General features: G+C 42.4%; 1 protein-coding gene, 1 long non-coding RNA gene and 1 other non-coding gene across 5 annotated transcripts in view; 1 reads left to right on the top strand and 2 right to left on the bottom strand.

The window, feature by feature from the left end:
* Nucleotides 1-423, top strand: part of LOC139357187 (uncharacterized) — a 30,861-nt gene extending 30,438 nt beyond the window's left edge. For all 3 annotated transcript variants that reach the window (XR_011609975.1, XR_011609976.1, XR_011609977.1), the window contains one exon: nucleotides 286-423. This is a non-coding gene — a long non-coding RNA (uncharacterized lncRNA). The remainder of the gene's footprint in view (nucleotides 1-285) is intronic.
* Nucleotides 1-26,059, bottom strand: part of LOC105468120 (aldehyde oxidase 2) — a 76,727-nt gene that overhangs the window by 12,512 nt on the left and 38,156 nt on the right. The window contains exons 21-34 of the mRNA XM_071073157.1: nucleotides 25,605-25,729; nucleotides 24,732-24,865; nucleotides 22,246-22,333; nucleotides 19,367-19,453; nucleotides 18,993-19,184; nucleotides 16,573-16,800; nucleotides 12,521-12,616; nucleotides 10,376-10,504; nucleotides 8,017-8,091; nucleotides 7,128-7,180; nucleotides 5,088-5,202; nucleotides 3,251-3,316; nucleotides 2,956-3,144; nucleotides 261-428 (exon numbers count right to left, since the gene is read on the bottom strand). Of these exons, the coding sequence (XP_070929258.1) occupies nucleotides 261-428; nucleotides 2,956-3,144; nucleotides 3,251-3,316; nucleotides 5,088-5,202; nucleotides 7,128-7,180; nucleotides 8,017-8,091; nucleotides 10,376-10,504; nucleotides 12,521-12,616; nucleotides 16,573-16,800; nucleotides 18,993-19,184; nucleotides 19,367-19,453; nucleotides 22,246-22,333; nucleotides 24,732-24,865; nucleotides 25,605-25,729 (1,745 nt within the window). The remainder of the gene's footprint in view (nucleotides 1-260; nucleotides 429-2,955; nucleotides 3,145-3,250; nucleotides 3,317-5,087; nucleotides 5,203-7,127; nucleotides 7,181-8,016; nucleotides 8,092-10,375; nucleotides 10,505-12,520; nucleotides 12,617-16,572; nucleotides 16,801-18,992; nucleotides 19,185-19,366; nucleotides 19,454-22,245; nucleotides 22,334-24,731; nucleotides 24,866-25,604; nucleotides 25,730-26,059) is intronic.
* LOC112424365 (U1 spliceosomal RNA) lies at nucleotides 5,304-5,469 on the bottom strand. The gene has a single exon (XR_003015111.1). It is a non-coding gene; the product is annotated as a U1 spliceosomal RNA (small nuclear RNA).

The raw sequence follows: 26,059 nt of genomic DNA, 5'->3' as shown, positions 1-26,059 counted from the left end.
GTGAGACACGGTTCCCAGCTGCAGCATGATATTAATAAATTATCCTACTTCAGGTTGCTGAGATGATCAAATCAACACTTGGGAAACACTTTTTTAAAAGTCAAAAATTACTACATGTATACAAGGTATATTTGTGTGACTTGCTTTTTTCATTTCATAATTTGATTAGCTAGACACAGATTAGGTTATACATTTACCCAAGAGGTCTAAGAAGCAGGAAATAGACAAATCATCTTTTAGGAAAATAAACAATTCCCTACCATTTTGGTGAATCGATCTGCACAGGCCATTCGAACCCGTTCTGGCGTTGCTGGGCTCTGCACCGTGAAGTCCTCAGCTATGTCTCTTTCTCTTCGCACTGTGGCCACAGCGTCAGCAATGGCAAAGAACACAGATGACCCCAGGAACATCCCAGACTCCCCGAGGCCCTGTAAGAAGGCACATTGGTTTAAGAAACTTCTATACTACACTACAAGTTTCTAGAGGGTAGGGACCAGGCCTTGTTCACCATTGTATCCCCAACTCCTGCACAGTGTTTTGTACACAAAATCTTCTCAATAAATGTTTGTTGGCTGACTTACTGACTGAATCAGAAGCTTAAGTATTCTTAAAAATCTCAGCATAGGCCGGGCACAGGGGCTAACGCCTGTAATCCTAGCACTTTGGGAGGCCGAGGCGGGCGGATCACGAGGTCAAGAGATCAAGACCATCCTGCCCAACATGGTGAAACCCCGTCTCTACTAAAAATACAAAAATTAGCTGGGCGTGGTGGCGTGCGCCTGTAGTCCTAGCTATTTGGCAGGCTGAGGCAGAAGAATTGCTTGAATCCAGTAGTCGGAGGTTGCAGTGAGTTGAGATCACGCCATTGCACTCCAGCTGGGTGACAGAGTGAGACTACATCTCAAAAAAAAAAAAAAAAAAAAAAAAAAAAAAAAAAAAAATTTCCCAGCATAATCTGAGTTTCCCAGATCTTGAAATCTTGAATCCTGTCTGGGTTAAATTTTGTTCCATAGGTAAGGTGTGTGTATGTATGAGTATCTTTGTGTGATAATGGGCAAATACCCTACTTAATAAAACACATTCAATGGATTCAACTAGCCAGCTTTATCAGCAGAGAGAAAAATGCCTTTTTAAACTCCAGGGTCAGGATAGGCATGGTACTCTAGAAGAAAGAGTACAGACTTTGATACCAGATGAAAGATTGTAAACCCGTCATCTGCAAGGAGCAGGCAGGTATGGTCAATGAGTGATGCAGGCAGGTGAAGGACAATAAGGAGCAGTGGAAAGTAAGGTGAGGAAGAGCACCCCCATGTCCTGTCTACAAGGGGCAGCTGTTCTTTGGTTGTAGCTAGTCGTTGCCTTTCCAAGGATGCAGCCAAAATTACCAGATCATCCATTTTCTCAAGAGAATTTAGGTATCTGTATTTTAATGTAAAATTCCCCAACTTGTAAAAATACTGTGTAGGCCAAAGAAAAGTAAATCTTCAGGCTAGATTTAGCCAGTAGACCACCAATTTGCGACCTTTGAGTTAGTGAGACTGAGTCTGAATCCTGACCCTAACTCCCCGTGTTTCTCTGGGTAAGTGAGATAATCTTCTCTGTTCCTTTGTCAGTGAAGTGTGGGCAGTGATGCCTACTTTATAGGGTGTTGCAAGGATCAGGAAACACAAAAGCACCTAGCACAGCTCCTGGTACCTGGTAGCTCTCTGTTGTTTTTACATAGTACCCTCCATGTGGGACCTGCAAACCCCTGATTTTCCTGAGTGTCTGCTTATAAGTGACTGTCTGCAACTACAAGGACTCAAGGGTCCTGTCTGCCCTGTGTTACTCTTGGTGGCTTAAAAGCTGCTCTCTGTGGGCTCTTAGCTCCCTTTTGCCTTTGCCCCTTAGAGTGATTTCCAGTCCAATGAGAATCCAAAGGCCCCATTGATTGTCCTTCCTTTCAGGTTTGCCCTGACCTCATCACTATAGGTCTAGAGGAAGTTCCTGGCGTTCCTGGGCTGACAGTGGGATCCAGTTTGGACATGATGAAATTTCTACAGATGTAGTTGGATACTTTTTTTTTTGGAGGATGGGTACTAGCAAGAAGTCTCCCAAAAGATCTTATTTATTTATTACTCAGACTGGTCTTGAATTCCTGGGCTCAAGCAATCCCCTGCTTTAGCCTCCTGAGTAGCTGAAGCTACAGGTGTGCACCACCATGGTCGGGAAAGATTTTAAAGTCTTAAGAGGAGTCAAGAAACTTTAACAATACATCTCAAACCTAGATGAAGTTTTTACTCTGAGTGTGGTTTTCACGTCATCTGCATAGAGCAAGGCAAACAAATAATGATATTTATTTTAATTTGCAGTTTCATTACTTTAGCAATTACTAAGGGTTGATGTCTTTGCTTTCTGATGCTATTAACATTTTGTGCCAGATAATTCTTTGTAGTGGGGGCGGGGGTTGCCTTGTACAAAATCACCTCCCCCACTCCCCCCACCCCAAATTGAGACCCACTGTTCTAGATGCATTGCTGGGTATGGTAAGGACCCTGAGCCCCTCTGAGGTGAGTGATTTGTCTGAGACCACGGGGAGGGGATAGGGCTTGGCAGGAACCCAGGTCTTCTGCCACCTTAGTCCAGGGTTCTGTCCATGGTGCCGCTGCTAGTATTTCAGTTGCATTGCACCTCCAATCCTGTTTAATATTGTCGTCTTCAGGGTCTTAAGTAAAAGTGTTATTCTATTAAGAAGTCAAAGCTTTTTGGCAAGTTTTAGAGTTTTCAGTGAAAGAGGAAATTATTAAAATCCTTGGCCCATGATTGCCATGGGTGATTCATCTCCAAATTCTAGCAGTCTGTAGTGATTTGTTCCTGATAACAGTTAACATTGACTTACTATTTTGTCTGCCTGCTTTCATTTGCCATGTGCTACCCGATCCATGACACTGTGCAGTGGTAAGTTTGGGTGCTTACCTTAGATGAATAGATGGTTAGTGGGGTTTGTGATGATGGCAGCAAGGAGACATTGAACTCCTCTGGGACATCAGTGATGGTTGGAATTTTGTACTCATCTGGGCTCCGAGAGTACAGGATGCCTTCTGGGGAGTATTTCAGTTCTTCAGTGGTATAAAGCCCCATTCCCTGAATAAACGAACCTTCAATCTGGAGGGGGACAATTTCAAGCTTTGTGACATTGTGTTAGAAGGCCTTTACCTACCTTGAGATGACTTCCAGGAAGGGGCATCCTCCCAGGTGGGCCAGCACCTACCTGCCCAATATCAATGGCCGGATTTAGGCTGCAACATGCATCCATGATGATGTCCGTTCTGATTTTCTGCCCAAAATAAAAATTACCTCACCAAAAATCTTGAATTAAAAGTATCGTTTTCAGGTATTCTCAAATGGTCTCTAGTTTTTCCAGAACTCCTGCTGGCTAATTAACACTGCATTGAACCCTGTCAACATTAGAGCTGTTAAGATGCCTGCTGAAGTCTTCAAATTGAGTGCCAGGACTGTCCATGACCCTGGAAGATCTCGTGCATTCATGGTTTTGACTCCTCTTAAGTGACTCCAAAGTCCATGACATGCTAGTGTGTCTGAGTGAGTCACTTGGTAAATAATTGTTGTGCCTGGTTTTTCATCTGATTCTCAACCTGAATTTGTTGTTGGAATATAATTTTTGAGCTCATGTAGTCCTCATGATAATCTGTGGCAGGTGGTACTGTTGCCATTTTACTGTGAAAATCCTAGAGCCATACTGGCATGTATGAGTTTGTGGATTTGCAAGATCTTGGAAGGTATTCAGAGCAAATGTCAAGACCACCTTTGATTTGCTAATGTACTTCCTTCTCTGAGAAGCACCACATGAATCTGGCCCTTGTTTTGTCACTGGGCATAGGCCTGCAGGTTGTTAAGGAGCCACTAAAAGCCTCTAAGTGCCTGTGGCCTATCTCCGGAGTATCTCAGGGCTTCCCTTCTGCCCCCATTTTCCAGTGCTTGTTCTGACAAGATCATCATTCTCTGTTTGGGCTCAATACCTCAGCTCCTACTTTCTATCTAGCCCTTTGGACTTGGCAATTCTCTTTTGACTCAAACCTTGGCCTCTTGGACAACCTACTCTGGCCATTGGGACCAGCCTTCATCTATCCTCAACCTGGATAGGGAGGGAGATTGGACACATCTCAGAGTGGGCCTTCAGTTTACTTCTACATTGAAACCTGGTGTGTTTTGCACTGTAAGTGCTGGACAGTGGAAAGAGATGGCTGTGCACTAACACTGAGTTGATGGATGATTTAGTTCACCAACCACAAATGGCCAGCCGCAATAGACCTGTCATTGAATTTCTCTGATTTCTCTTTAGTTAAAATAAGTTTTGCCTCTTTAAGAAATAAACTATTTAAAGGGATCAAAGTAATACTGAAATTATTGAACCTTAAACTCTAAATGTAAACTGAAAGGCACAGAAAAGACCAAATTTTGACTTTTGTAGTGTCATAAATTCTGGAAGATCCCCATAAGTTTCATTTCTTTAGGGATTTATACCAAGGCCCTTGGGTAAAATTGCATCCTTTATAATGCAAGTTGTTAATTTTGGGTTAAGCATGATTCCCTGTCTCCAATGGGTGGTTTCTTGGCTGTTCAATTAAATAGAAAATATAAAAATTATTTTCATACCTCTCTTCCTCCAAAATGTGTTTCAGTAACACTTTTTGGATAATTGACTTTGGAGAAACAGCACATTGCTATGTGCTTTCAAAATGTTTGCTCAAGACTATTTACTAAGTTAGTTATTCCTTCAGATTAGAAAATGTGTGTTTTCTTTATAAATAGAAGCTTTTTTTCGGAAGAAAACTTGGAAAGTGATTTTGTTGTCTAAATGAAATAAAAAATTTAATACATTTTAGACTATCATCAGCAATTCCTTTTTGACTACTATATTGTCTTTTTACATGGAAATTCAGGATTAGGCTAGATCTCTGGACCCTCCCATGGAATTGAAAGAATCTTGTTACAAGAGAATGACATAATGGAATTGGGCTATTCACTATACAACACACTTTTGTTGTTGTTTTGACTTGCCAAGAGGAAAGTTAGACTTGACTTACCTTGTGAGCACCTGTCAGGCAGTCAATTTCAACCTCAGAACAGGCAGCTCCATAGACATAGTAAGGAAATGGGTCCCCCACCCCCTTCTCCCAGTCCATGAAGGCCTTGTAGCCCCTGAGGGAAGAAATAAAGCCTTTTAGCTTGAGTGGGGGAGATCCCATGTTGATTTATTTTAAAAGTTACCAAAGTTTTTTGGGAGAATTTCATTTTTTTTCCCAGAGAGGGCACAAATACAGTCTCCTACCACAAATTATGCAGTTGAGTTTCCTACATTTGGGGAAACCACAGGGGTCAGCATTTCTGCAGTAAAATAGGTAAGATAAGCCTCACTCAAGGAAAACCACCTTCGGGATCATGATATCTCCCCTGCCAGGTAACTATAGCATTTCATTTGATTTATGTTCATTTTAATTGCCTTTTAAACTCATCAAAGAGGATATTCCTTGTGGCACAGTTAGGATGTCAAAAAGAGGGAGAAGCCAGCAGATTGTTTGGGACCGGACCTCACAGTGTGCCTGTATCTTGACCACAAAGGATTTAAGTGTTAGCCTGCCTGCCCACTGAGAACCTCGGTTGAATTTTATCAGTGGTCCCTCTGGAACCACTGTTCCCAGAGGGAGCCCATGGATAGTGCTAAGCAAACTCACAGGGAGCTGGTGGTAATTCAGGGTTGGTAAAAAAGGACTGGTGATTCAATGCATTAATCTATAATAGAAGATGTATTCAGATAGAGGGCTCGTTTACTCTCTTCTTGGGTAACTGAACTTAGGAATTTAGAACTCATTATGTACAAGGCTCTGGGCTGGGCTGTTATCTCCTTATTTCCTCATTCTTCATGAGGATTTGCTTTACTGTTTCGTGTGTGTGTGTGTGTGTGTGTGTGTGTGTCTATTGTTTGGTGGTTTATCTGATCAGACTGTAAAACTAATGTCACATGCTTCTTGAATTTGACAATGACTGGTGATTATCATCCTACCCATTCTCCGTTGTCTAGTAAGGAGCTTCAAAATAGACAGGTTTTATGGTAAAGGAAGGGGGATTTGTAAAATTGAGATGGAAGTCATTTCTAATGATAATATATTTTTACTACTCACAATAAAGAATAGTAAATGATTAGATGATTAAATAATGTAAATATGTAAATAATGATTAAATAAATAGTAAATAATGATTATAATGATTAGATGTTGTAAGTCAAGCATCTAATCTTTTTTTCCCCCAATAAGGGTGTTTTGTTGTTTAATTTTTTTTTGACATAACTGAAAGGCCTATGTGAAATCATAGAATTTTGGGCGTAGAAGGGACCTCAGCAGTCACATAATAAAAATGTATTTTACAAATGAGGGACCTGCGGCCCAGAGTTGAGGCAGTTTAGGTAGTCAAGAAAGTGACCATGTTCTCTGGACGCAGCACCAGCACTGTGGTGACAGCACAATCAACGCGAAAGCCTCAGCATTTCCATTGTAATCGCACTCATTCAAGCAAAGCTATCTTCAGTAGGGAATTTCCCATGTAGAGAGCATGGACACTTTGACTTTACCTGTCCTCAAACTGACCCTTTGCTTATTTTAATAGTAAAAAACACACCTCCGGGTGGAGACTGAAGATACTAATGAGACATGTAATGTATGAACAAGCATGTACAGCTGCACATGTGCACCCAGAAGACCACCCAGAACGTGCTTACTAGTAACACCTCTTCCCACTTCCTCATGAATAATCATATAAGACCCCCATAAAGGGAGCATCTGCAATGCTAGTCTTTGCTGTCTCATCCTTACGGACAGCCTGCCCGAAATTCTCTCTCAGGGTGTACTGTCTACTCTGCACCTCATTTTCAAAATACTCTTTTTTTTTTTTGCAATAAATTACTCAATGCTGCACATCTTTTCCTGTGTGTCTCTTTTTGTTTGCTGTGTCTCTTGTTTAAATTCTTTTAAACTAAGAAGACAAGAACCAAAGTATCACAACAGCCATCAACAGTGATTGAGTTATGTCGTATTTTCTCAGCTACATCAAGATATTATTGTGATGTTTACCTGAAGTATCCAGTGGCTGAGAGACTGATTCTTTGTTCAAATGCAGCTTCTATCTGCAAAATGGGCATATTTAGTTAAAGCAAAACAAATATACCATCTGCTAGGTGAAGACAGAAATGTCCATGACATCTCATGGACATTTGTCAATGACATCTCATAATTGTTGCTGGTACTTTGCTACCAATAATAGAACTCATAATCATATTATTTTTCCATAACTGGCACACTAACAATTTCCTTCTGATTGAGTTTAGAAGTCTGGGTTGAACAAACATAAAACAGAATCTTGCTGCACATCCCTGAGATAGGGGCTCAGTGCACAAGGTATTTGGACTTCATTTCTAAATGTTAGAACTTTATAGTAAGCATGTGTGTAAATGTGAAATAATTGTTCTAATGAAAAAAGTCATAGGATATTGCAAAGTTGGATTAAGTTAGTCGTCTCCTTTGAGCCATTCAACAGTAAATAGGCCTTTTAGTTTTCTTCTTAACCTACCCAGAACATCATGTGCACGTGTGTGTGTGTGTGTGTGTGTGTGTGTGTGTGTGTGTGTGGCTTAGGAAGGCTCATTCTTTTGCTCTTATTTCTTACTTTAGCAGAGTGTATTCTTCATACACTTCTATTTCTCCTTCCAGTGATTGCTGTTTCCTGTGTGCTTTCTCCATACACACCTGGTACACATCCTGGAGTGGCCTCCTCAACCTTTAGAGATCCTGCCTGTTTGCAGAAATCCACTCAACTGGGGAAGAAGCAGGGGGCATGCTCCATCACTGTGACACTTAGAGGAACTGTCTCTGTGTGTGATGGCTGTGCACGGCTGTGGTGCTGTCTCAGTACTGGTTTAGATTGTTTTCTCATTTGTAGTGACAAAGGGAGTGGAACACTTACCCAGTTTTCCCATGTACCTTCCGGATGTTTCTTAATGATGGGCTCAAGGCGTTTCAGAAGGATCTGACAAGCATTCTTGAAGTAGTAAAGAATGGAATCCACATTAGAGAAGAGCCCAGTGGTTCTGGTGGTTACGATTTGTGTGAACAAATGTTCACTGATTAGGTCAGCAAGTGCTATGGAGTGCGTGATCCTGAAAACTCGGCAACACAACTCCTGCCCTTGACAACAGTATTGGTTACTGGAGGGGTTTTTTCCCCTTCCTGTCTCACTTCCTGTGAAAATATGGGTTCAGCTGAATTTCTACTTTCAGATCCTCTTTCTTAGAATATTCAGGTTCTTAACTTCTCTCTCTCTCTCTCTCTCTCTTTTTTTTTTTGGTTTGTTTTTTTTTGAGACAGGGTCTCACTCTGTCAACCAGGCTGGAGTGCAGTGGCACCATCTTGGCTCACTGCAACCTCGACATCTGGGCTCAAGCAATCCTCCCACTTCAGTCTCCTGAGTAACTGGGACTCCAGGCACTCACCACCAAGCCTGGCTGATTTTTGTCTTCTTTGTGGAGATGGGGTTTCACCATGTTGCCCAGGCTGGTCTTGAACTCCTGGGCTCGAGCCATCTGCCTACTTCAGCCTCCCAAAGTGCTGGGATTACAGGCATGAGCCACTGTGCCTGGCCCTTAGCATTTTTTTCCTACATCTTCTGTATTTTTGTATATTTCTCTCTCTCTCTTTTTTTTTTTTTGAGATGGAGTCTTGCTCTGTCACCAGGCTGGAGTGCAGCAGCATGATCTCGGCTCACTGCAACCTCTGCCTCCTGGGTTCAAGCGATTCCCCTGCCTCAGCCTCCCAAGTAGCTGGGACTACAGGCGTGTGCCACCACGTCTGGCTAATTTTTTGTATTTTAGTAGAGATGAGGTTTCACCATGTTGGGCAGGATGGTCTCGATCTCCTGACCTCGTGATCTGCCCGCCTTGGCCTCCCAAAGTGCTGGGATTACAGGCGTGAGCGACGGCACCCGGCCATGTTTATTCCAAATGGAATAAACATCCTATTTTCATTCAAATTTGTGCTTTCCAGTCTGATCTCACCCTCCATCTGTTCATTCAACCACCATCAAACCAATACAATAAAGGCCTTGGCTTTGGGTATGAAATGAGAAAACAATTAAATTTACTTTATAATGACCTAGATCCACAAAGTTTCTGATTTTTAAAAGAAATCTAAAACTTAATACTCTAGAAGATGGATTGACACTTATTTTGGGCTGACAACTCCCATACACTCTGAGCTGTTCCTCTCTTGTGTTTGACCCTACTCCAAATTAGATCTCATGCATTTGAGGTTTCTCACACATTTGTTCCAAGCAAAAAAGAGTCTTTGCTTTTTGATTCCTTAAGTGATATCACCACAAAATTGGACTGATTTGAAAGGGGTTCCTACTGGTGGTATCATTGTAGCATTTTGGGAAAATATGGCTCACCACAATATCCCAGTGGAAAAGTGAACAATTTGCAACAGAAACATGACGAATAGATATATTTCAAAAGTACATGCAATCAGATATTTGAATTAAGGAATATGAAGTCATGATTCTATTCTGAGACAGTGAAAATTTAGCACTTTTTAAAAAATATCAGTTAAAAAAAAATCAGTACAAAGAAAAGCTCTAAGTACTCGGTAAAATACCACTGAAGACAATGCTTCCATTGCACCCTGTCTCTTTGGCTGGGGTCTGCCTGCCTAGCTGCCTGCAAGAACCTGGTTATGCTGGAAGAAACTTGCGCAGCTCTGCATTACTTGGCAGTCAAATTTCTTCTTGCTGTGTCTCCTAGGAACAGAGACTGCCTGTTCACCAAAATCCATTCTCCCCTTCTTCCATATCAGCTGGACATACGGTGTCCCACTACTCTACATTTCCCAACCTCCGTTGCAGTTAGACATAGCCTGAAACTGGTTCTGCTAATGGACTGTGAGTGGAGGTTGCATCACTTCCAGATCTGGCTCAGAGTCTTCCACACCGGCTCCTCCATGCTCACTAGAATGATGACACCCAGGGCGACTTGGCACGCCACATGTTGAAGATGGTGGAGCCTCCATCAATTTGGGTGCTCAAATGACCAAACAGTGCTTGGGACTGATATGTGTACAAGACAGGGACTTTTACTGTGTTTGAGCCTTTACATTTTGCGTCTGTCATCTCAATTTAGCCTACTCCAAATACACTCTCCCAATATTTTAGTTATCCCAGACTATGTTTAGTGACCCAGATGACTTCTCTGAAGTCAACTATTGTACCTGTATCCAGCCATAAAAATCAGAGACATGGGAGAGGCACACCAAGGAGAGACAGGAAGACTCACCTGCACAGCTCTGCCATTGACATCTGCACCAACAGACGCTGCTGTAGCAATTGTATTAGGTACTGTTGCTGTGCTCGTTTCAGAGATGTGGATACAGGACATGGGTATTTTTAACTCACGGCTGGCCACCTATGATAAACAAATATTTTCAAGTCCAGCAAGGACTTCTATTAATATTTGAATCATTATTTTTCTGAATAAAAATTATTTGTTATTACATCCATAATACCCTTTTAAGACTAAAATAATTTACTTTATAAGCATCAAAACTACTTTTTTTGTAAGGACTCATGCTGATTTTTACAGTGTTTTCTTGGTAATATTCCACAGTGGTTCTTTTCAAATTTAGTCCATTTAGAATGTTAAGAATTTCCTTTTTTCTAAGTTTTAAATGTGTAGGAAGTAGGCCAAATTGAGATTTTCAGGCACTTATTTGGTTCAGTGGCAGGAAGAAAAAGAGGGATGGAGGGAGGGAGAGAGAGAAAGAGAGAGAGAGGGAAGACTGAGATGAGATTGACTCAGAATTTGGTCTGAAATCTTTCGATATCAGTATCAGATGAACTTGGAATGACCCTGAGGACCTTTTTCTTGCTCTTATCCTCCCGACTTTTTTTCTATTTGTTCTCCTTTGCTTATATTCCTCCAGTATTTGCTGTTCATTTTTTCTGTTTTTTAAAAATATTAAAAAAATATTATTATTATTATTTTAGAGATGGAGTCTCACTGTGTTGTCCAGGCTGATCTTGATCTCCTGGACTCAAGTGACCCTCCTGCTTCAGCCTCCCGAGTAGCTGGGACTACAGGTGCATGCACTGCACCTGGCTTCTTTTCTGTTCTTTTCCTTCCAGTTTCTCTAGCAAACACATGTGGAGATGAAGATATTTAATCAAGAAATGAAAAGGAAAGAAATGAAAGAGAGGAAAGGACAAGGAAAAAACATTATTTTGGCTTCTCTTGTCTTTTTGTTTTTGCAAAAAACACCTTCTCAAGATATCCTGTTCCCAAATGCTGATCTTCGGACTAATTTCATTCAATATGAAGTTTCTCCAGAAAGATGCAAAATGAAAAAAAGGGATGACTTTGTTGTTTCTTGGTGGTGAAAATCCAAAGGGAATTTATTGGTTCGTATAACTGAGCAGGATAGATGGAGCTAGTGTGAAGTACATGTGGATCTAGGGGCTTTGTGGTCTCATAAGGGTCTCCTCTCAGCCTCTCACATTTGCTTTTCTTTCTACGATGGCCACACCATTGACATCAGTAGACAGGTTCCATCCATGGCACAGAACTGCCTGTGGCAGCCCCTGCCCTATAGTATAGTACCTAAACAACTACAGGGGAAAGATGGCTCCTTTCTCCCAGCATCTACACATCAATCCCAGGAAAGGCTCTGAGTGGCCTTGCTTGAATCATGTGTCCTTTCCTAGAGTCAGTGGGATTCTGGAACCCTGACTGACCAGAGGCGGGTCTTGTGCCTAGATGTGCAGCAGGCATGGGAGTAAGGGTGGGGATGGAGCTGAAAGGTACCCTAATTGAGGAGTCTTTCAGAAATCTATGGCATGTGAGAGGTACAGCACTCCAAATGACCTAAGGGGCTGGATGGTCAAAAGCTACAGATGCACGCTATAACAATCTAATACATTTGTCACAGGGTTATTTAAAGAATTATTCTTGTTTTCTCCTGAGATTATATTCTTACTAATTGGTGTGTATGTATGTGTGTTAAATATCTTATAAAACTTGTAGGATGATGGCTGTTGATGAAATACTCATCCTTACTTGTCAAAATAAAACATTAGCAATCTAATATCGTTGTCTAAAATGTAAACATTAAAACTACAAAAGCTGAGAAACTCCTGCTCCTGGTTGCCTGCTCAGAGCGCCCACCACAGGGCTCCATGGGTTTCTTAGTGGCGTTTTCACTAATGATCACCCCCATCCATGAACCCTGGCCAAGCTCCAGGACTGTCTGCATACACGTGGGATTTCTGCCACCTCATCCTTTCTATTTGATATGTAAGAAACCTTCCAACTAAATAGTCAAGATCTCAGTGTTTGAATACAGGGAGTCAGCATTTACCCTAAGAGATGAATCCCAACTTTCAACAATGTATATAGAGAGTAATGCTTTAATTTTATTTATTTTACCTGCAGCATTTTGGTGTGAATACCTTGTCCCAGTTCATTGCCTCCATGTGTGACCAACACAGACCCATCTGTGTAGATATGAACCAGTGCAGCTGCCTAGTAAAAGAATCGGAAGGCATAGCTCAGTGCAAGCTAGCATTTGGTGAGGTTCAATATAAAGCATAAGGTAGTGAAACACCAGTCTCAGGGAGTGGAGGGGGTCAGAGAAGCAAACTTTCCTGGTAGGATGCTGAAGTTTAGTTCTGTTTTGTGCAAAAAGTCGCCTGTAAAGAACATTCCTCCTGATTTTCATAGGAGCCCCTTTGGATACCCCAGGAGTTGGTAGTATCGGTTCCAGTTGTTTGAAAGTCACTCTCATGCTTAAAATCACTGGCTGACCATTAAGCTAGTTATTTAAATGTTTTAGTTACTTGCACATAGCGTGTACCAACTGTGCTCAGCTCTAGATACATAAGGATGAACAAGACATGGCTCTTCCTCAAGCTGCTCACAGTGTGGTGGAAAGACAGGCTGGAGAGCAAGTCACTGTAGTGTAGGATGACCAGTGAGATAATGAGAGTGGCATATGGTGCCTTGGGAGACCTGGGAGGACAGGTCCAACTCCTGTGCTGCTCAGGGGTGACAAGTGACAACGGAAGAGAATCACAGACTGAAGAAGGCTTTGCCATGGGCAAGGTGGGCAAACCCCCCACAGCCTGGAAGGGAAAGCTCGGCTCCTTATTCCACTAGGAGGCCTTGTGGGATTTGGTCTTTTGTACAGTCCTTGTGGCCCCCTGCCTTGCCTCCGAGACTGGCCCCACTGCAGTCTCCTTTCTGACCTGTGCTCCTTGCTTCTGTCCGATCTGTTGTTCTGGCCGGCTTCTCCTCCTGTTCCTTACCTGTCTGCCCAGCCTGCAGGGCCACGTCCCACAGTCTACATTCTGTTAAAACTTCCTCACTTGGCCGGACATTGTGGCTCACGCCTGTACTCATCCTAGCACTTTGGGAGGCTGAGGTGGGTGGATCAAGAGGTCAGGCGTTCAAGACCAGCCTGGCCAAGATGGTGAAACCCCATCTCTACTAAAAATACAAAAATTAGCCAGGCATAGTGGTGGGTGCCTGTGATCCCAGCTACTTGGGAGGCTGAGCAGAGAACTGCTTGAACCCAGGAGGCGGAGGTTGAAGTGAGCCGAGATCGCACCACTGCACTCCAGCCTGGGTGACAGAGCAAGACTCCGTCTCAAGAAAACAAAAGAAAACAAAACAAAACAACCCAAAAACTTCCTCACATGTGTCTCATCCCCATCTGGGAAGGATCGATCACTTCCTTCTTTGTACTTCTCCTTACAGGAATACTGGGTTGAAGAGTGTCCCTCCCCTGCCCCCTAAAATTCATGTCTGTCTGAAACCTCAATACACAACTTTATGTAGTCTTTGCAGATGCAACTACTTAAGATAAAATCATACTGGATTGTGGGGGCCCTGAATTCAATGACTGGTGTCCTTGTAAGAGGGCCACGGAAGATGGAGGCAGCCGCGACTGGAGTTATGTTGCCACAAGCCAGGTAATACCAGGAGCCACCAGGAGCTGGAAGAGCAAGGGAAGATTCTTCCCTGACGCCTTCAGAGGCAGCATGGCCCTGCTGACCCCTTGAGTTTGAACTTCGGGCCTCCAGAATTGTGAGAAAATAGTTTGTCATTATTGAGTCACCCAGTTTGTGGTACTTTGTTAGAGCAGCCACAGGTAAGGAATCCTGGAGGTAAGAGGATCTTCTCTGAGAGTCTCGCCACGGAGGGGCACCTGGTCTTAACTCATCTTTGTGTCCTGTAAATACCTCTGAGCAGCTCCCAGCCTTGCGTGATGGCTCATGCCTGTAATCCCAGCACTTTGGGAGGCCAAGGCAGGTGGATCACCTGAGGTCAGGAGTTTGCGACCAGCCTGACCAACATGTTGAAACCCCGTCTCTACTAAAAATACAAAAATTAGCCAGTCGTGGTGGCAGGCACCTGTAATCCCAGCTACTTGGGATCCTGAGGCAGAAGAATCGCTTGAACCTGGGAGGCGGAGGTTAACAGTGAGCAGAAATTGTGCCATTGTACTCCAGCCTGGGTGACAAGAGCAAAACTCTGTCTTAAAAAAAAAAAAAAAAATCTCTGAGTGGGTCTGAATCACAGGGACACTACATCAATGTTTGATAAATTGGACAAAGGGAAAGGTGGTATTTTTTTCCTTCCAGGAGGAGGAGGAACGAAGGCTTCAGCCCATTTGTGTCTCCAGATGCCTGGAGGTCCAGGGTTGGCTCAGAGGGACTCGGGAGCATCGAGGCTTGTAGCTGTTAATAATAGGATTTACTTACCGTGGGCCTTTTGACTCCCACTGAGGACAGAACTCTCATTGCCAATTTAGACGGTAGGTGTTCCAGCTTTGTGAGTCATCAGCTGACCTGGAATAACACCCTTCTATTCCTAGCCAGGTGATTCTAGGGTGCCTCAATTTAGAACTCTGTGGGGCAGCTGGAGGATATTCCAATGGAAACTTAAAAGTCATTGCTTGATTTGAAGGTTTTCTTTGTGATGAGATGACATGTTGGTTCCCATGAATGATGGCAGAGTGTAGGCTGTGGTTTAGATGCGGTGTAGCCATACAGGTGAAGGGAGGTGTGTTATAATAAAAAGTAAATATTTGATCTTTGCCCCTGGTTCTTAGTTCAGAGTTCATAAAGCCTTGGAATTTTTTTCTGCTAATGAGATGACTCATGAGAAGGGCTTAGGTAGCTTTAGGATGGGGGCTTGGAGGCGGTGTGCATTGATCTTTCAGTCGTCCTCCCCATCTTCTTGGGATGGGGGCTAGAGATTGAGTTCAATCACTAATGGCCAATGCTGTAATCAATCATGCCTGTGTAGTGGAACCTCCAATAAAAACCCCAAATGATGCAGTCTGGGGGCTCCTGGGTTGGTGAACATGTGGAGGTGCTGGGAGAGTGTCTGCCTGGAGAGGTCAGGGAAGCTCTGCCCCCTTCCCATCCCTTGCCCTAGGCAGCTCTTCCATCTGGCTGTTCCTGAGTTGTATCCTTCAGAGTAAACTGGTAATGGTCATAAGTAAAGTGCTTTCCTGAGTTCCATGAGTCATTCTAGCAAATTATCAAACCTGAATGGGGGTAGTGAAAACCTCCAAATTAGTAGTTGGCCAGGCAGGAGTGTGAGTAGCTGGAGCCCTCCATTTGAAGCTGGTGTCTAAAATAGGGGCGGTCTTGTGGGACTCAGCCCTTGATCTGTGGAGTCTGCACTAACTCTGGTAGTTAGTGTGAGAACAGAATGGTTGGACACTCACTTGGTGTTGCAGTTGGTTTGGAAAAGACAATATTTGGCGTCAGAGAGGAAACCACACATGCAGCTCTCAAGTTTCTCTGATGCTGCAGCCTTTGATTCCATCTAGCTTGCAGACAGGACAGTTAACCTTCTTGTGCCTGTTTATAGAAGGGGCATGCTGGGCCTGAAGAGAAATGTGACCCAGAGGTTCAGGGGGTCTCATCCTACCCACCAGAGGAGGAGGTGCCCTGAGAGGAGTGTCTGAGCTCTCCTGGGAGGGGCTCAGGGATGCTCTGGATGACATCCACAGTGTTCCAGGAACCCAGCCAAGTGCTGCTCTACACTCACTAGCTCACTGAGTCCTCATCAATCTTAAGACAGAGTTATTGTTATTATTATTATTATTGTTGTTATAACTGGGAAAGCTGAGGCTCAGAGATGTTGAATAACTTAATGTCGCACGCCTAGTGAAAACAGAGCAGAGGATTTCTCAGGTCTTCCTGACTTCAATTGATTAGGGATTTGTTTCCCAAGAAGGAAACAAATATTGCACTGTATTAAAAATGTTTGCAGATGGGGGTGCTGCTTTGGACAGTTCTGTACATTTCTTTTAGGTGTTGGCAGGGTTGGTTGGCCAACCTTGCCAACCAACTTAGGCTGGCTCAGTGCTCTAAGAAATGAGATATTTTTCAAAGTCCACAGAAGCTGATTGGGCCAGGAGCGTGTCTAGCATGAGTGTTATTTATCCTATATACAAGTCTTACCTGATGATAGCTTGTTGCAGCAAAGCCAACTGAAAACTTCATGGGAATAATAGCAATGCCTTTCTTCTTCCAATAATTCTTCTTATTGAACTCTTCGACTTGCATTCTTCTGCTGTGAAAGGAAGACTTGTCCAGACATTCATTCCAACATCTTATCAGGGTCTCAGGGTTGAATGCTTGTTTGTAGATGGTTTTGTCAACTGTTTTGTACATATTTTTCTCTCTAATCTGAAACAGGTGGGAGATTCAGTCAATAGTTATGGTAAGACAGAAACTGATGGCCAAATAGAGACTTGAAAAGCATCTCCACTAAAGCACAAGCTGTAAAGAAGGGAAGACAGGGTCTGTTTTTCTTTGAATGGCACATGCTTTTGCAAAAATAGTAGAGGTTATTTTTTACCTCTTCATCAATGTACCAGTTAGGGTCACTCCCCACTAGAAGTGGAGGGTAGCAGGTGGAGACTAGTCCACAAAAGGCAGTGGGATAGAGGGGCCTAGGGAGGCCCCTTTTCTTTTCTTTTTATTCTACAAGGTTCAGAGGATGGAGAAGAGCTGGTAGGCAGTACCCTAAAGCAAGGATTCATTGTCATAACTGAAAATTTGTTCTGCCAGGGAGGAATAGCATTGCAAATAATAGTAGATCCCCTCTAAGTCTTCTAAGTGCCTTTGGAATGTATGGACAAATCTTTTAAACAGTTTCTTTGGGCCTGGTGTGGTGGCTTACACCTGTAATCCTAGCACTTTGGGAGACTGAGGCAGGAGGATCACTTAAGCTCAGGAGTTCAAGAGCAGCCTGGCAACACTGTGAGACCTCATCTCTAAAAGAGAGAAAGAAAAAAAAAAAGAAAGAAAAATGGTTTATTTGAATAAGCCGTGTTTTATGTGATATGTCCTGGAAACTTGCAACACTTGACAAAGGAGAGCCTGCTGAGATATGCCTAGAAGTTCTTTTTTTTTAAATCATCTCCATTTATTCTAATCACAGTAAAATAATTATTATTATTGGCAACAACATTGGAATAATACTATCCAGTTTATAAAACAAATATCGTAATGAATGTTAAATTATTTGATTCTTGCAGGAACTCTGTGAGGTGAGTCATTTATAGATAAGGAAACTGAACCACACAGAGATTGACGCTCTTGCTCATGCTGTTCTACTTGCCTAGAACACCTTTCCAACCTCAGTGCCTATTATTCTTCAAGGCCTATCTCAAGTGCCATCTTCTCCAGAAAGTGATTCCTGGTTCCCCTCTCCCATGCCAACGTGATGCCTTCCTTCTTTGGTACCCATGGAACACTGTATGTGACTTCTCTTAGGATAACTACTGCCTTCCTTGTACAAACTATTAGGTGTTCTCTTGTTTGTAGGAAGTACCCCGACAATTACAAACCTGGAATTCCTGTTGAATTTAGGGACAAAACAGTTCTAGGGACAATACATAGGAGAGTTCTTGCTGGAGCAGGGGTTCTGTATTGGGGAAACAGGGGACAGAAATGGAAAAGGTAGGGTGGGCTCTGACTGGAATGTTTGGGGAGTGGAAGCAAGTTATTGACCATGAGCTCAGTTCCAGAAGCTGCCTCTCTCTAGTCCAGCGTACTGTACAACCTGTGCACCTTCTGGTCTATTGTGAAAAACACTATTTTTCAGAGGGTGTTCTTCTGGCAGTATTTCTCAAAAGTTTTCAAGTGCACCAGTAATTCCACTTCTGTAAATTTATCCTAGAGATATACAATAAAGCAAACATATACCTGGGTACATATGTACCAAGACGTTTATTGCAGCAACATTTTAATGGTGAAAAATGGTAACAACCAGAATGCATATTAATAGCATTAATAGTGGAGTGGCTAACTAAGTTATGGTACGTGCATATTACATAGTACTATTCAGTCATGAAAAAGAACGAAGCAGACCATTCTACTGACGTGGAAAGATGGCCATGGCATACTGTCCTGTAGGAGAAGGAAGGGGCAGAGGCAGAGTAATATGTATGCTATGGTCCCATTCTGGTAAATAACCATACATGTGCACATATATGTTATATGTCAATGTTTAGGTATATGTGTATGAATACAAATGGGTGGCCAAAGATAGAAAAAGGGGTAGAACAATAAACACGGAATTGTTAACAATGATTACCCTTGACCAAGAGGGATGGGGGTGGAAAAAGGGGCATTCCCTTTTTTTGATTACTTTGGTGTGGTCTGAATTTTAAATAGAGTAATTATTTTGGTACGAATTTAAAAAAAAGAGATGTTTGCATAAGTAAGGAAGGAGTAAGATAGGGTGAGGTGAATTCTGAGCTGGGGCTAATTCATGTGGTTCTTCTAGTGTGTTTCCTTGGGTCAAAGAAGCTGGGTTTCCCACTGGTCCCATTCATCAGCAACTTTGGTTATGGCCTTGGTTACAACCTTACCTTTTCTGGCGGAAGGCCACATTTGGCTGCCACAGCTGTGATGCACGATTCTGTTACTAGGGCTCCTTGTGGGAAGCCAAATCCACGAAAGGCTGTATTGGACGGTAAATTTGTCATGCATGCACGGCCCCGGAACCTGAGGTTGCGAATTTTATATGCATTTTCCAGCTTTAGTATTAGAAATTCTGTTACCTAAAAAGGGATATTCACATATCATCACTTTTTTTTTCTTTTCTCTTTCTCTGAAAGTCAACTACAGAGTCAAACTGCTTGTGGAATTTAACTACGTTAGGAAATAAACTTCGTAAAGAGTCATCTAGAAATTTGGCATTCTACTCATGGTCAAACATGTTGCTGCTCTCTGGTGTACGTACCAGCTCAGAGTCATCCAGCGTGCATCCTCCATTAATGTAGCACTCAATGTCCAGAGCTTTGATCCGCCCGTTGTTCGTGAATCCTACCTGTCACCAAATGATAGTTATTTACTGAAATGTTCAAAATTCGCATGCCAATTGTGAGACATAGCCCAGTTCCCCCATAGGGCAGGACAGAGGCCAGACTCAGCTCCCTGTTTGCTCTATGGTGTACCATGCCTTGCTTGACTGATGGAGACTTCTTCTGAGCTGAATTTTGCTGAGCTCTTTCCTTCCAACATGTGATTTTCTGGCTTCACAGTCAGCATGGAATTCTAAAGACTTTGCTTGTCTCCTGGACTATAATTGCCACCCTCTTTGTCCTTATTCTTGGAAGATTCCCCTTCATTTTTCTTTCTAATTTAGTCTGTGGTTTCCTCCCTGGTGAAAAAGTCTCTGGAATTCCAGAATGTGTTGGAATGAATCACAGTGTATCTTGTTATGGGAAAGCCTCTGAAGCTGAGGTCCTTGAATGGATGCATGGGGACTGCTCTCTTTTCGCTAGGTGGTGAAGGTGCTTTGTACATGCTTACCCGACCTAACAAACCTGAGCTCGTGCTGTTGTTACTGTTTGGGAAGAGCTTAAGGCAGCTTGCATTCTTTTAATGTTGCGACTCCCCTCCACCCACCCAGACCATTTTGTCTCTACAGTCCACATTAAAAAGAAAAGAAAAATCCCCACTCCCTACTGTAGTTCTACCAAATGAGGATTGACCCAGGTCCCTTTGCCTTTCTGAAAGCAGGATAAATACAACAGAAGGATCCACACGACCATATAACTACAGGGTCAACATTAGACTTTGAAGTTTACCTTTGACTTTCATGAAGAAAGGACTGCTAAGCAAAATGGTACTATAAATAAGGTAGCAGAATCCTTAAACTATTTCATATAAACTTTTCAAAAATTTGGAAGAACCTATTTACACATAAACACATGTTATCCTAATTTACAAGTAGTTCTGAATAACCTAGCAAAACTTTATTAGCTGTGTCTGAAGGATTTTATATATCTATATATATGTGTATATATATATGAGACATGAAATTGTTTATATATATTATATTGGAATTGAAATTGTTTCTTAAAAAATAAAATAAAAGTTGGACTTTTCTTTTCTTTTTTTTTTTTTTGAGATGGAGTCTTGCTCTCTCTTGCCTAGGGTATATAGTGCAGTGGTGCAATCTTGGCTTACTGCAACCTCCGCCTCCTGGGTTCAAGCCATTCTCCTGCCTCAGCCTCCCAAGTAGCTGAGACTACAAGTGCGTGCCACCACGCCCAGTCAATCTTTTGCATTTTTAATAGAGACAGGGTTTCACTATGTTGGCCAGGCTGGTCTCGAACTCCTGACTTTAGGTGATCCACCCGCCTCAGTTTCCCAAAGTGCTGGGATTACAGGTGTGAGCCACCACACCCAGCCAAAATATAAAATAAAACTTGGATTTTTCAAAAAATCTATTTCCCTCTTTTATACTTTATATTACTATAATTACCAAAATATTAACAGTCTAGAATCTTCTTAACAAGTGTTAGTACTAAAACAATCTCATAACTTTGATAAGAGCACAACCATCACCACAACCACAACTGCTCCAATCTTAGCAGTGTGTCTCTACATTTCTCTCAGTTTTATAGGACAATAATAGCTGTGACTTAATATCTGTGCATTTGAAGGCAAATGAAAAGTTTAATTGGCCAACTATTAGAGAGGGTCTTCCTCTCCAATTATAAAAATTATTAATGCCAATGGAAGAAATACAATTGTTCTGTGCTATAGAAAACTGTGGTTTTTGTAATACAGGGAAGATAATCGAAGGCAATGACAAAATCAGATAGAAAATCTAACTATGAATATGCCGCAAGCAATTCCCAGGTAAAGTATGTTCAATACAACTTAGATTATATTAGAATGATCGTAACAGCTCAATCACAGATTTGAAAAGGTAGTATTGTAAGCTCGTGGCCAGCAAGTATTTTTAAGATGTTTATATTATAATTACATAAAAATGCAGTAAATGCAGTTTGAAACAATTTTAAATTCACTACTTACTGTATTATTTTTTCTTACATGCAAAAAGCTTTTGTGACAGTATCATAGCCACTTTGTAAAAACACTTGTATAAAATGATTTTGCAGTTAAAATGGTCAAATTGTTTCCAAACATTTCCACCGAAAAATATTTGTATAGTCAAGAAGGTTTGGCATAGTAATGTTTGTACCTTCTATCAGTGTTTGTTTGTTTGTTTTGAGGAGCCACTAATGTGAATCCTTATTCCTTCAAGTAGTGTTTTGGTCATCATTTGAAATTGTATTTTTATCATTAAACTTCTTCACAATTATTTGCTAGAATTATTAAAAGTTCCTCATAAAATGTTATGAATATTCAAATACACAGCATCCTTATTTAATATTTTAGATGCTAAGTTTATTTTTAGAATTTAGCAGAATCAAAATGCTAGAAAAGAGCAAAGCCATTCAGATAAAATCAGATATTTATTTATCTATTTGTTTATTTATGTCCGAGACAGGGTCTCACTCTGTTGCCCAGGCTGGAGCGCAGTGGTGCAATCTTAGCTCACTGTAGCCTCCACCTCCTGGGCTCAAGGGATCCACCCAACCTCAGCCTCCCAAGTAGCTGGGAGTACAGGCATGTGGCACCATATCCAGCTCATTTTTGTAATTTTTAAGAGATAGGGTCTCCCCATGTTGCCCAGGCTGGTTTTGGAACTCCTGGGCTCAAGTGATTTGCCTGCCTTGGCCTCCCAAAGTGGTAGGATTACAGGTGTGAACCACAGTGCCTGGGCAAAATGAGATATTTTAATAATTCATCTTTAATACTCACTTTATATTTTCCAAATAATGGGTGCCTTCCTCCAGTTATTAACATATCGTCTTCACGATCAAGGACAAGACGAATGGGATGACCTGTTCTAAAGAAAATAAATCTTAGGTTCTCCATCCCTCCCATCCATCCATCCATCCATCCATCCATCCATCCATCCATCCATCCGTCCGTCCGTCCATTCATCCTCTCATTCACCTATCTACCCATATTTATCCATCCCCTTATTTAACTATCTACCCACCCATCAATGTATCTGCCTATTATCCATCCATCCACCATCCATTCTCCCACTCTTTATTCAACCATCTATCCCTTCATTTATCACATATAAATGTATTAATATCATACAACATGCTAGACACTAATGTGAATTAATATATGACTAAATCATCATTGTCTCTATAACTCAGTGGTTGGAGATCTCATTAAAAGTATTAATGTCACACGCAGTTAAGTTGAATTCTATAGCTTCAAGTTTGACCTTCACCCACATCCAGACATTTGCATTATCTCCACCACTAGAGATAACGTACTATCTCTAGTAGATAGTGTACTAGAGATAGTGTACTATTACCAAAGAGAAAGAATGTGAACAGATAAATGCAAATGTCTGGGAAAACAAGGCCAAACACTCATCCTAGGATGTCTGGGTTAGCGTCTCCATTCTCATCCCTGAAGGCTATGCTGGCCAAGTTGGGCTCTCATGCAGGGAGGAGCCTCATCTTTTCTCCATCTCCAGAGCAGAGGCTTCTAGACTTTGGAGTGCTGAAGAATCCTCTGGCACGCTGGTGAAAATGCATATTCCTGGGCCTTTGTACTAGGATTTGGATTCAGTGGGTCAGGGAGGGGCTTTAGAATGCATTTTTCTCAGTGATGTTGATTCAGGTATCTTCAGGCAAATGTTGAAAATCACTATCCTAGTGCAGGGTTTCCTGGTCTTCCCCAATTGTGAGGACAATCTGGAACATCAGAGAAATGCAGTTTCCAGGTCCATCCCCTGCTAATTCTGATTCAGTGGTGCTGGGATGGGGAGGCAGAACTTTCTTTTCTGAGACAGGGTCTTGCTCTGCCACTCAGGCTGGAGTGCAGGGGTATGAACACAGTTCACTGCAGCCTGACCTCCTGGGCTCAAGCAATCCTCCTGCCTTAGCCTCCAGAGTAGCTGGGACCACAGGCACGTGCTACTGTGCTCAGCTATTTTTATTTTATTTTATTTTATTTTATTTTATTTTATTTTATTTTAAATCTTTGTAGAGACAGGAATTTCACTATGTTTCCCGGGCTTGTCTTGAACTTCTGGGCTCAAGTGATTTTCCTGTCTCAGCCTCCCAAAGTGCTGGGATTATAGGCATGAGCCACCATGCCCAGCTAAGGCAGGAATTTCTATGACATCAGGCAACTCTTACTATTTGGTTTGGGAACATTACTCTGAGGATCATTTAATGCACGGCCCTTGTGTACCAAGGTAGAGTTGAATGTTAAGGCACTGGTTGCCACACTTGGCTGCACAGTGGAACCACTGGGGAAGTTTTAAAATATACTGATACCTGGGTCGGTATGGGGCAGCCTAGGCACTGGGATTTAAATGCTGCCCAGATGATTCTAACTTGCAGTCGTGTTTGAGAAGTCTTAAAGGCACAACGCCTGGGGGGAATTCAGTGAACTGATTATCTTGTGCTGAGTCCTCAGTGGGTGTGAATGGAGAGGAGTTAATTATGGAAAGAACTGGAGATGGGATTCAGATCCTGCTTTATCCCGCTTCTCATTGAGGACTGAGACGTACGTCTGAATGTTTCAGGACCTAGCTCTGAACTACAGGAGTTGTCAAATGAAGCAGGGCCTGTGAACTTTGCATGCCCTTTGGGGCTCTGACACAATAGTTAGCCACAGAAAATGAACCATTAACAGAAAAAGCAGCACCAACTAAACACAAATCTGAGGCATGAACAGCAAAGGAGTGAGCCTTCCGCTGAGGTCAGCCTGGGAGCTGTCTTTGAGGATGAGTCGTCTGTCCATTGAGCAGACTCTGAGGACGCAGCCCTTCCCAGGTGCAGGGAGGCAGAGGATGAAGAGTCTTTCTTTCCTTACCTCCCCCTGTTCTCGGTCTGAAGGCAGGAAAGAAGAGTCAGGGAGCAGCCTCCCCTAGCACACTCCACTTGGGCAGGGTGACTTGCCCCATCCCTCAACGGCTCACTTTCCCTGAAGCTCAGGAGGTGTTCAGCTAATAGTCCCACTGCTCCTTTCAATAGCATGTTAGTTATTCATAGTCCTGTGTACATTTGACTTTTGCAATAACTCTAAAAGCGTTGGAGGGTACGTAGGATTATTTACATTTTTTTAAAGAAACAGGCAGGAGGCTGAATTTCCCAAGGACACACACATGGTTATGACGGCGGCCCAGATGACTGTCAGCCACTGATTTGCCCTCAGCTTTGTGCATTTGATGCCATTCTGTATCAAATGGCATCCCCAACCATACTTACTTGATGGCACCCACAGCTGCAATCGCCCCGAATACAGCTGGTTTTCCTACCTTCCCTCCAAAACCTCCACCCACTCGTTTTACATGACAGGTGATCCTGTTGATGGGGATGTTTAAAGTAGAAGACACTGTTTTCTGTAAAAGTGAGATAACAAGAAGGTTTATGAGTGAAATGCCAAAGAAGCTTTTTGTGTCTTGAAACAACATCACAGCAGAATTCATTCATGTCTACCATTGATTAAAAAAAATGGAGATAATCTGAACCTGTCTGGTGGGGCTCTGTTTAGTTTGTAAACACTGTTGGTCTGCACAGAGCAGCCCTTCTAGCAGAGAAATTGTATTTTCCAGAAGGAAAACCCAGGTCAGAGCCCTGGATTCCTGTGAGAAGCTGGGTTCCTAGTCAAATGCTTAGACCTAAAGTCCCAAGGAGGTGAAAGCCGGTGAACTCCTGACAACCTACCAAGGAGATGATGTGTTTGCAGCTAAACCTAGAGCACTTTGTGACTGGGGAAATGAAAGTGTACTATAAAGTGATGTGTTGACTCCAAAGGTTATCTGTGATGATTATTTTAGAGAAAAATCAAGTACAGAAATAATTTAGTGGTGTCATCTCATCACAGAGTTCATCTAAGCATGATGCAAATGAACATACTCTTGAAACCTAACGTTACTGTGACTATTTTTTTATTTACTTGAAAAGACCAAAAACAAAAACAAAAGGTTCTGAGGTCTTGGCTGCATTATTGATGTCCGATGTCTAATGCTTGGATTCCAGGTTTTTGCAGGTAAAATGGCCAGCAACTGTGAGGCTCTAGGATCGACTGCTATCATGGAATTAGGAAGGTGGAGATGTGAGCGTTATCCTGGACCTCACCTGCACGTGGGCTGGGTCCTGTGTGGACACATAAATGTCCAGTTCTTTGTCCTCTGTCTTTGGAATAACAAGCACTCTTTGCGTTTCCATGTAAAAATGTTCCTGTCCTCCAACATGGACCTCTCCTGTTAAGCATAAGCACAGAACAACTCCTAAGGTGTGTGCTGGTGGGAAGCCACCGTCTTGGAGAATTCAAAAGCCAATAAGATGTGGACTGACTGACCTGGATTTTTTTTTTTTTTTGAGATGGAGTCTCGCTCTGTTGCCCAAGCTGGAGTGCAGTGGTGCGATCTCGGCCCACTGCAACTTCTGCCTCCCAGGCTCAAGCGATTCTCCTGCCTCAGCCTCCCAAGTAGCTGGGATTACAGTGCCTGCCACCATGCCTGGTTAATTTTTGTATTTTTAGTAAAGATGGGGTTTCACCATGTTGGCCAGGTTGGTCTCGCACTCCTGAC

Source organism: Macaca nemestrina, chromosome 11, assembly GCF_043159975.1.
Source record: "Macaca nemestrina isolate mMacNem1 chromosome 11, mMacNem.hap1, whole genome shotgun sequence".
NCBI classification, from domain to species: domain Eukaryota; kingdom Metazoa; phylum Chordata; class Mammalia; order Primates; family Cercopithecidae; genus Macaca; species Macaca nemestrina.
The sequence above is the reverse complement of the archived record's forward strand: the minus strand, read 5'-3'. Positions and strand labels throughout refer to the sequence as shown.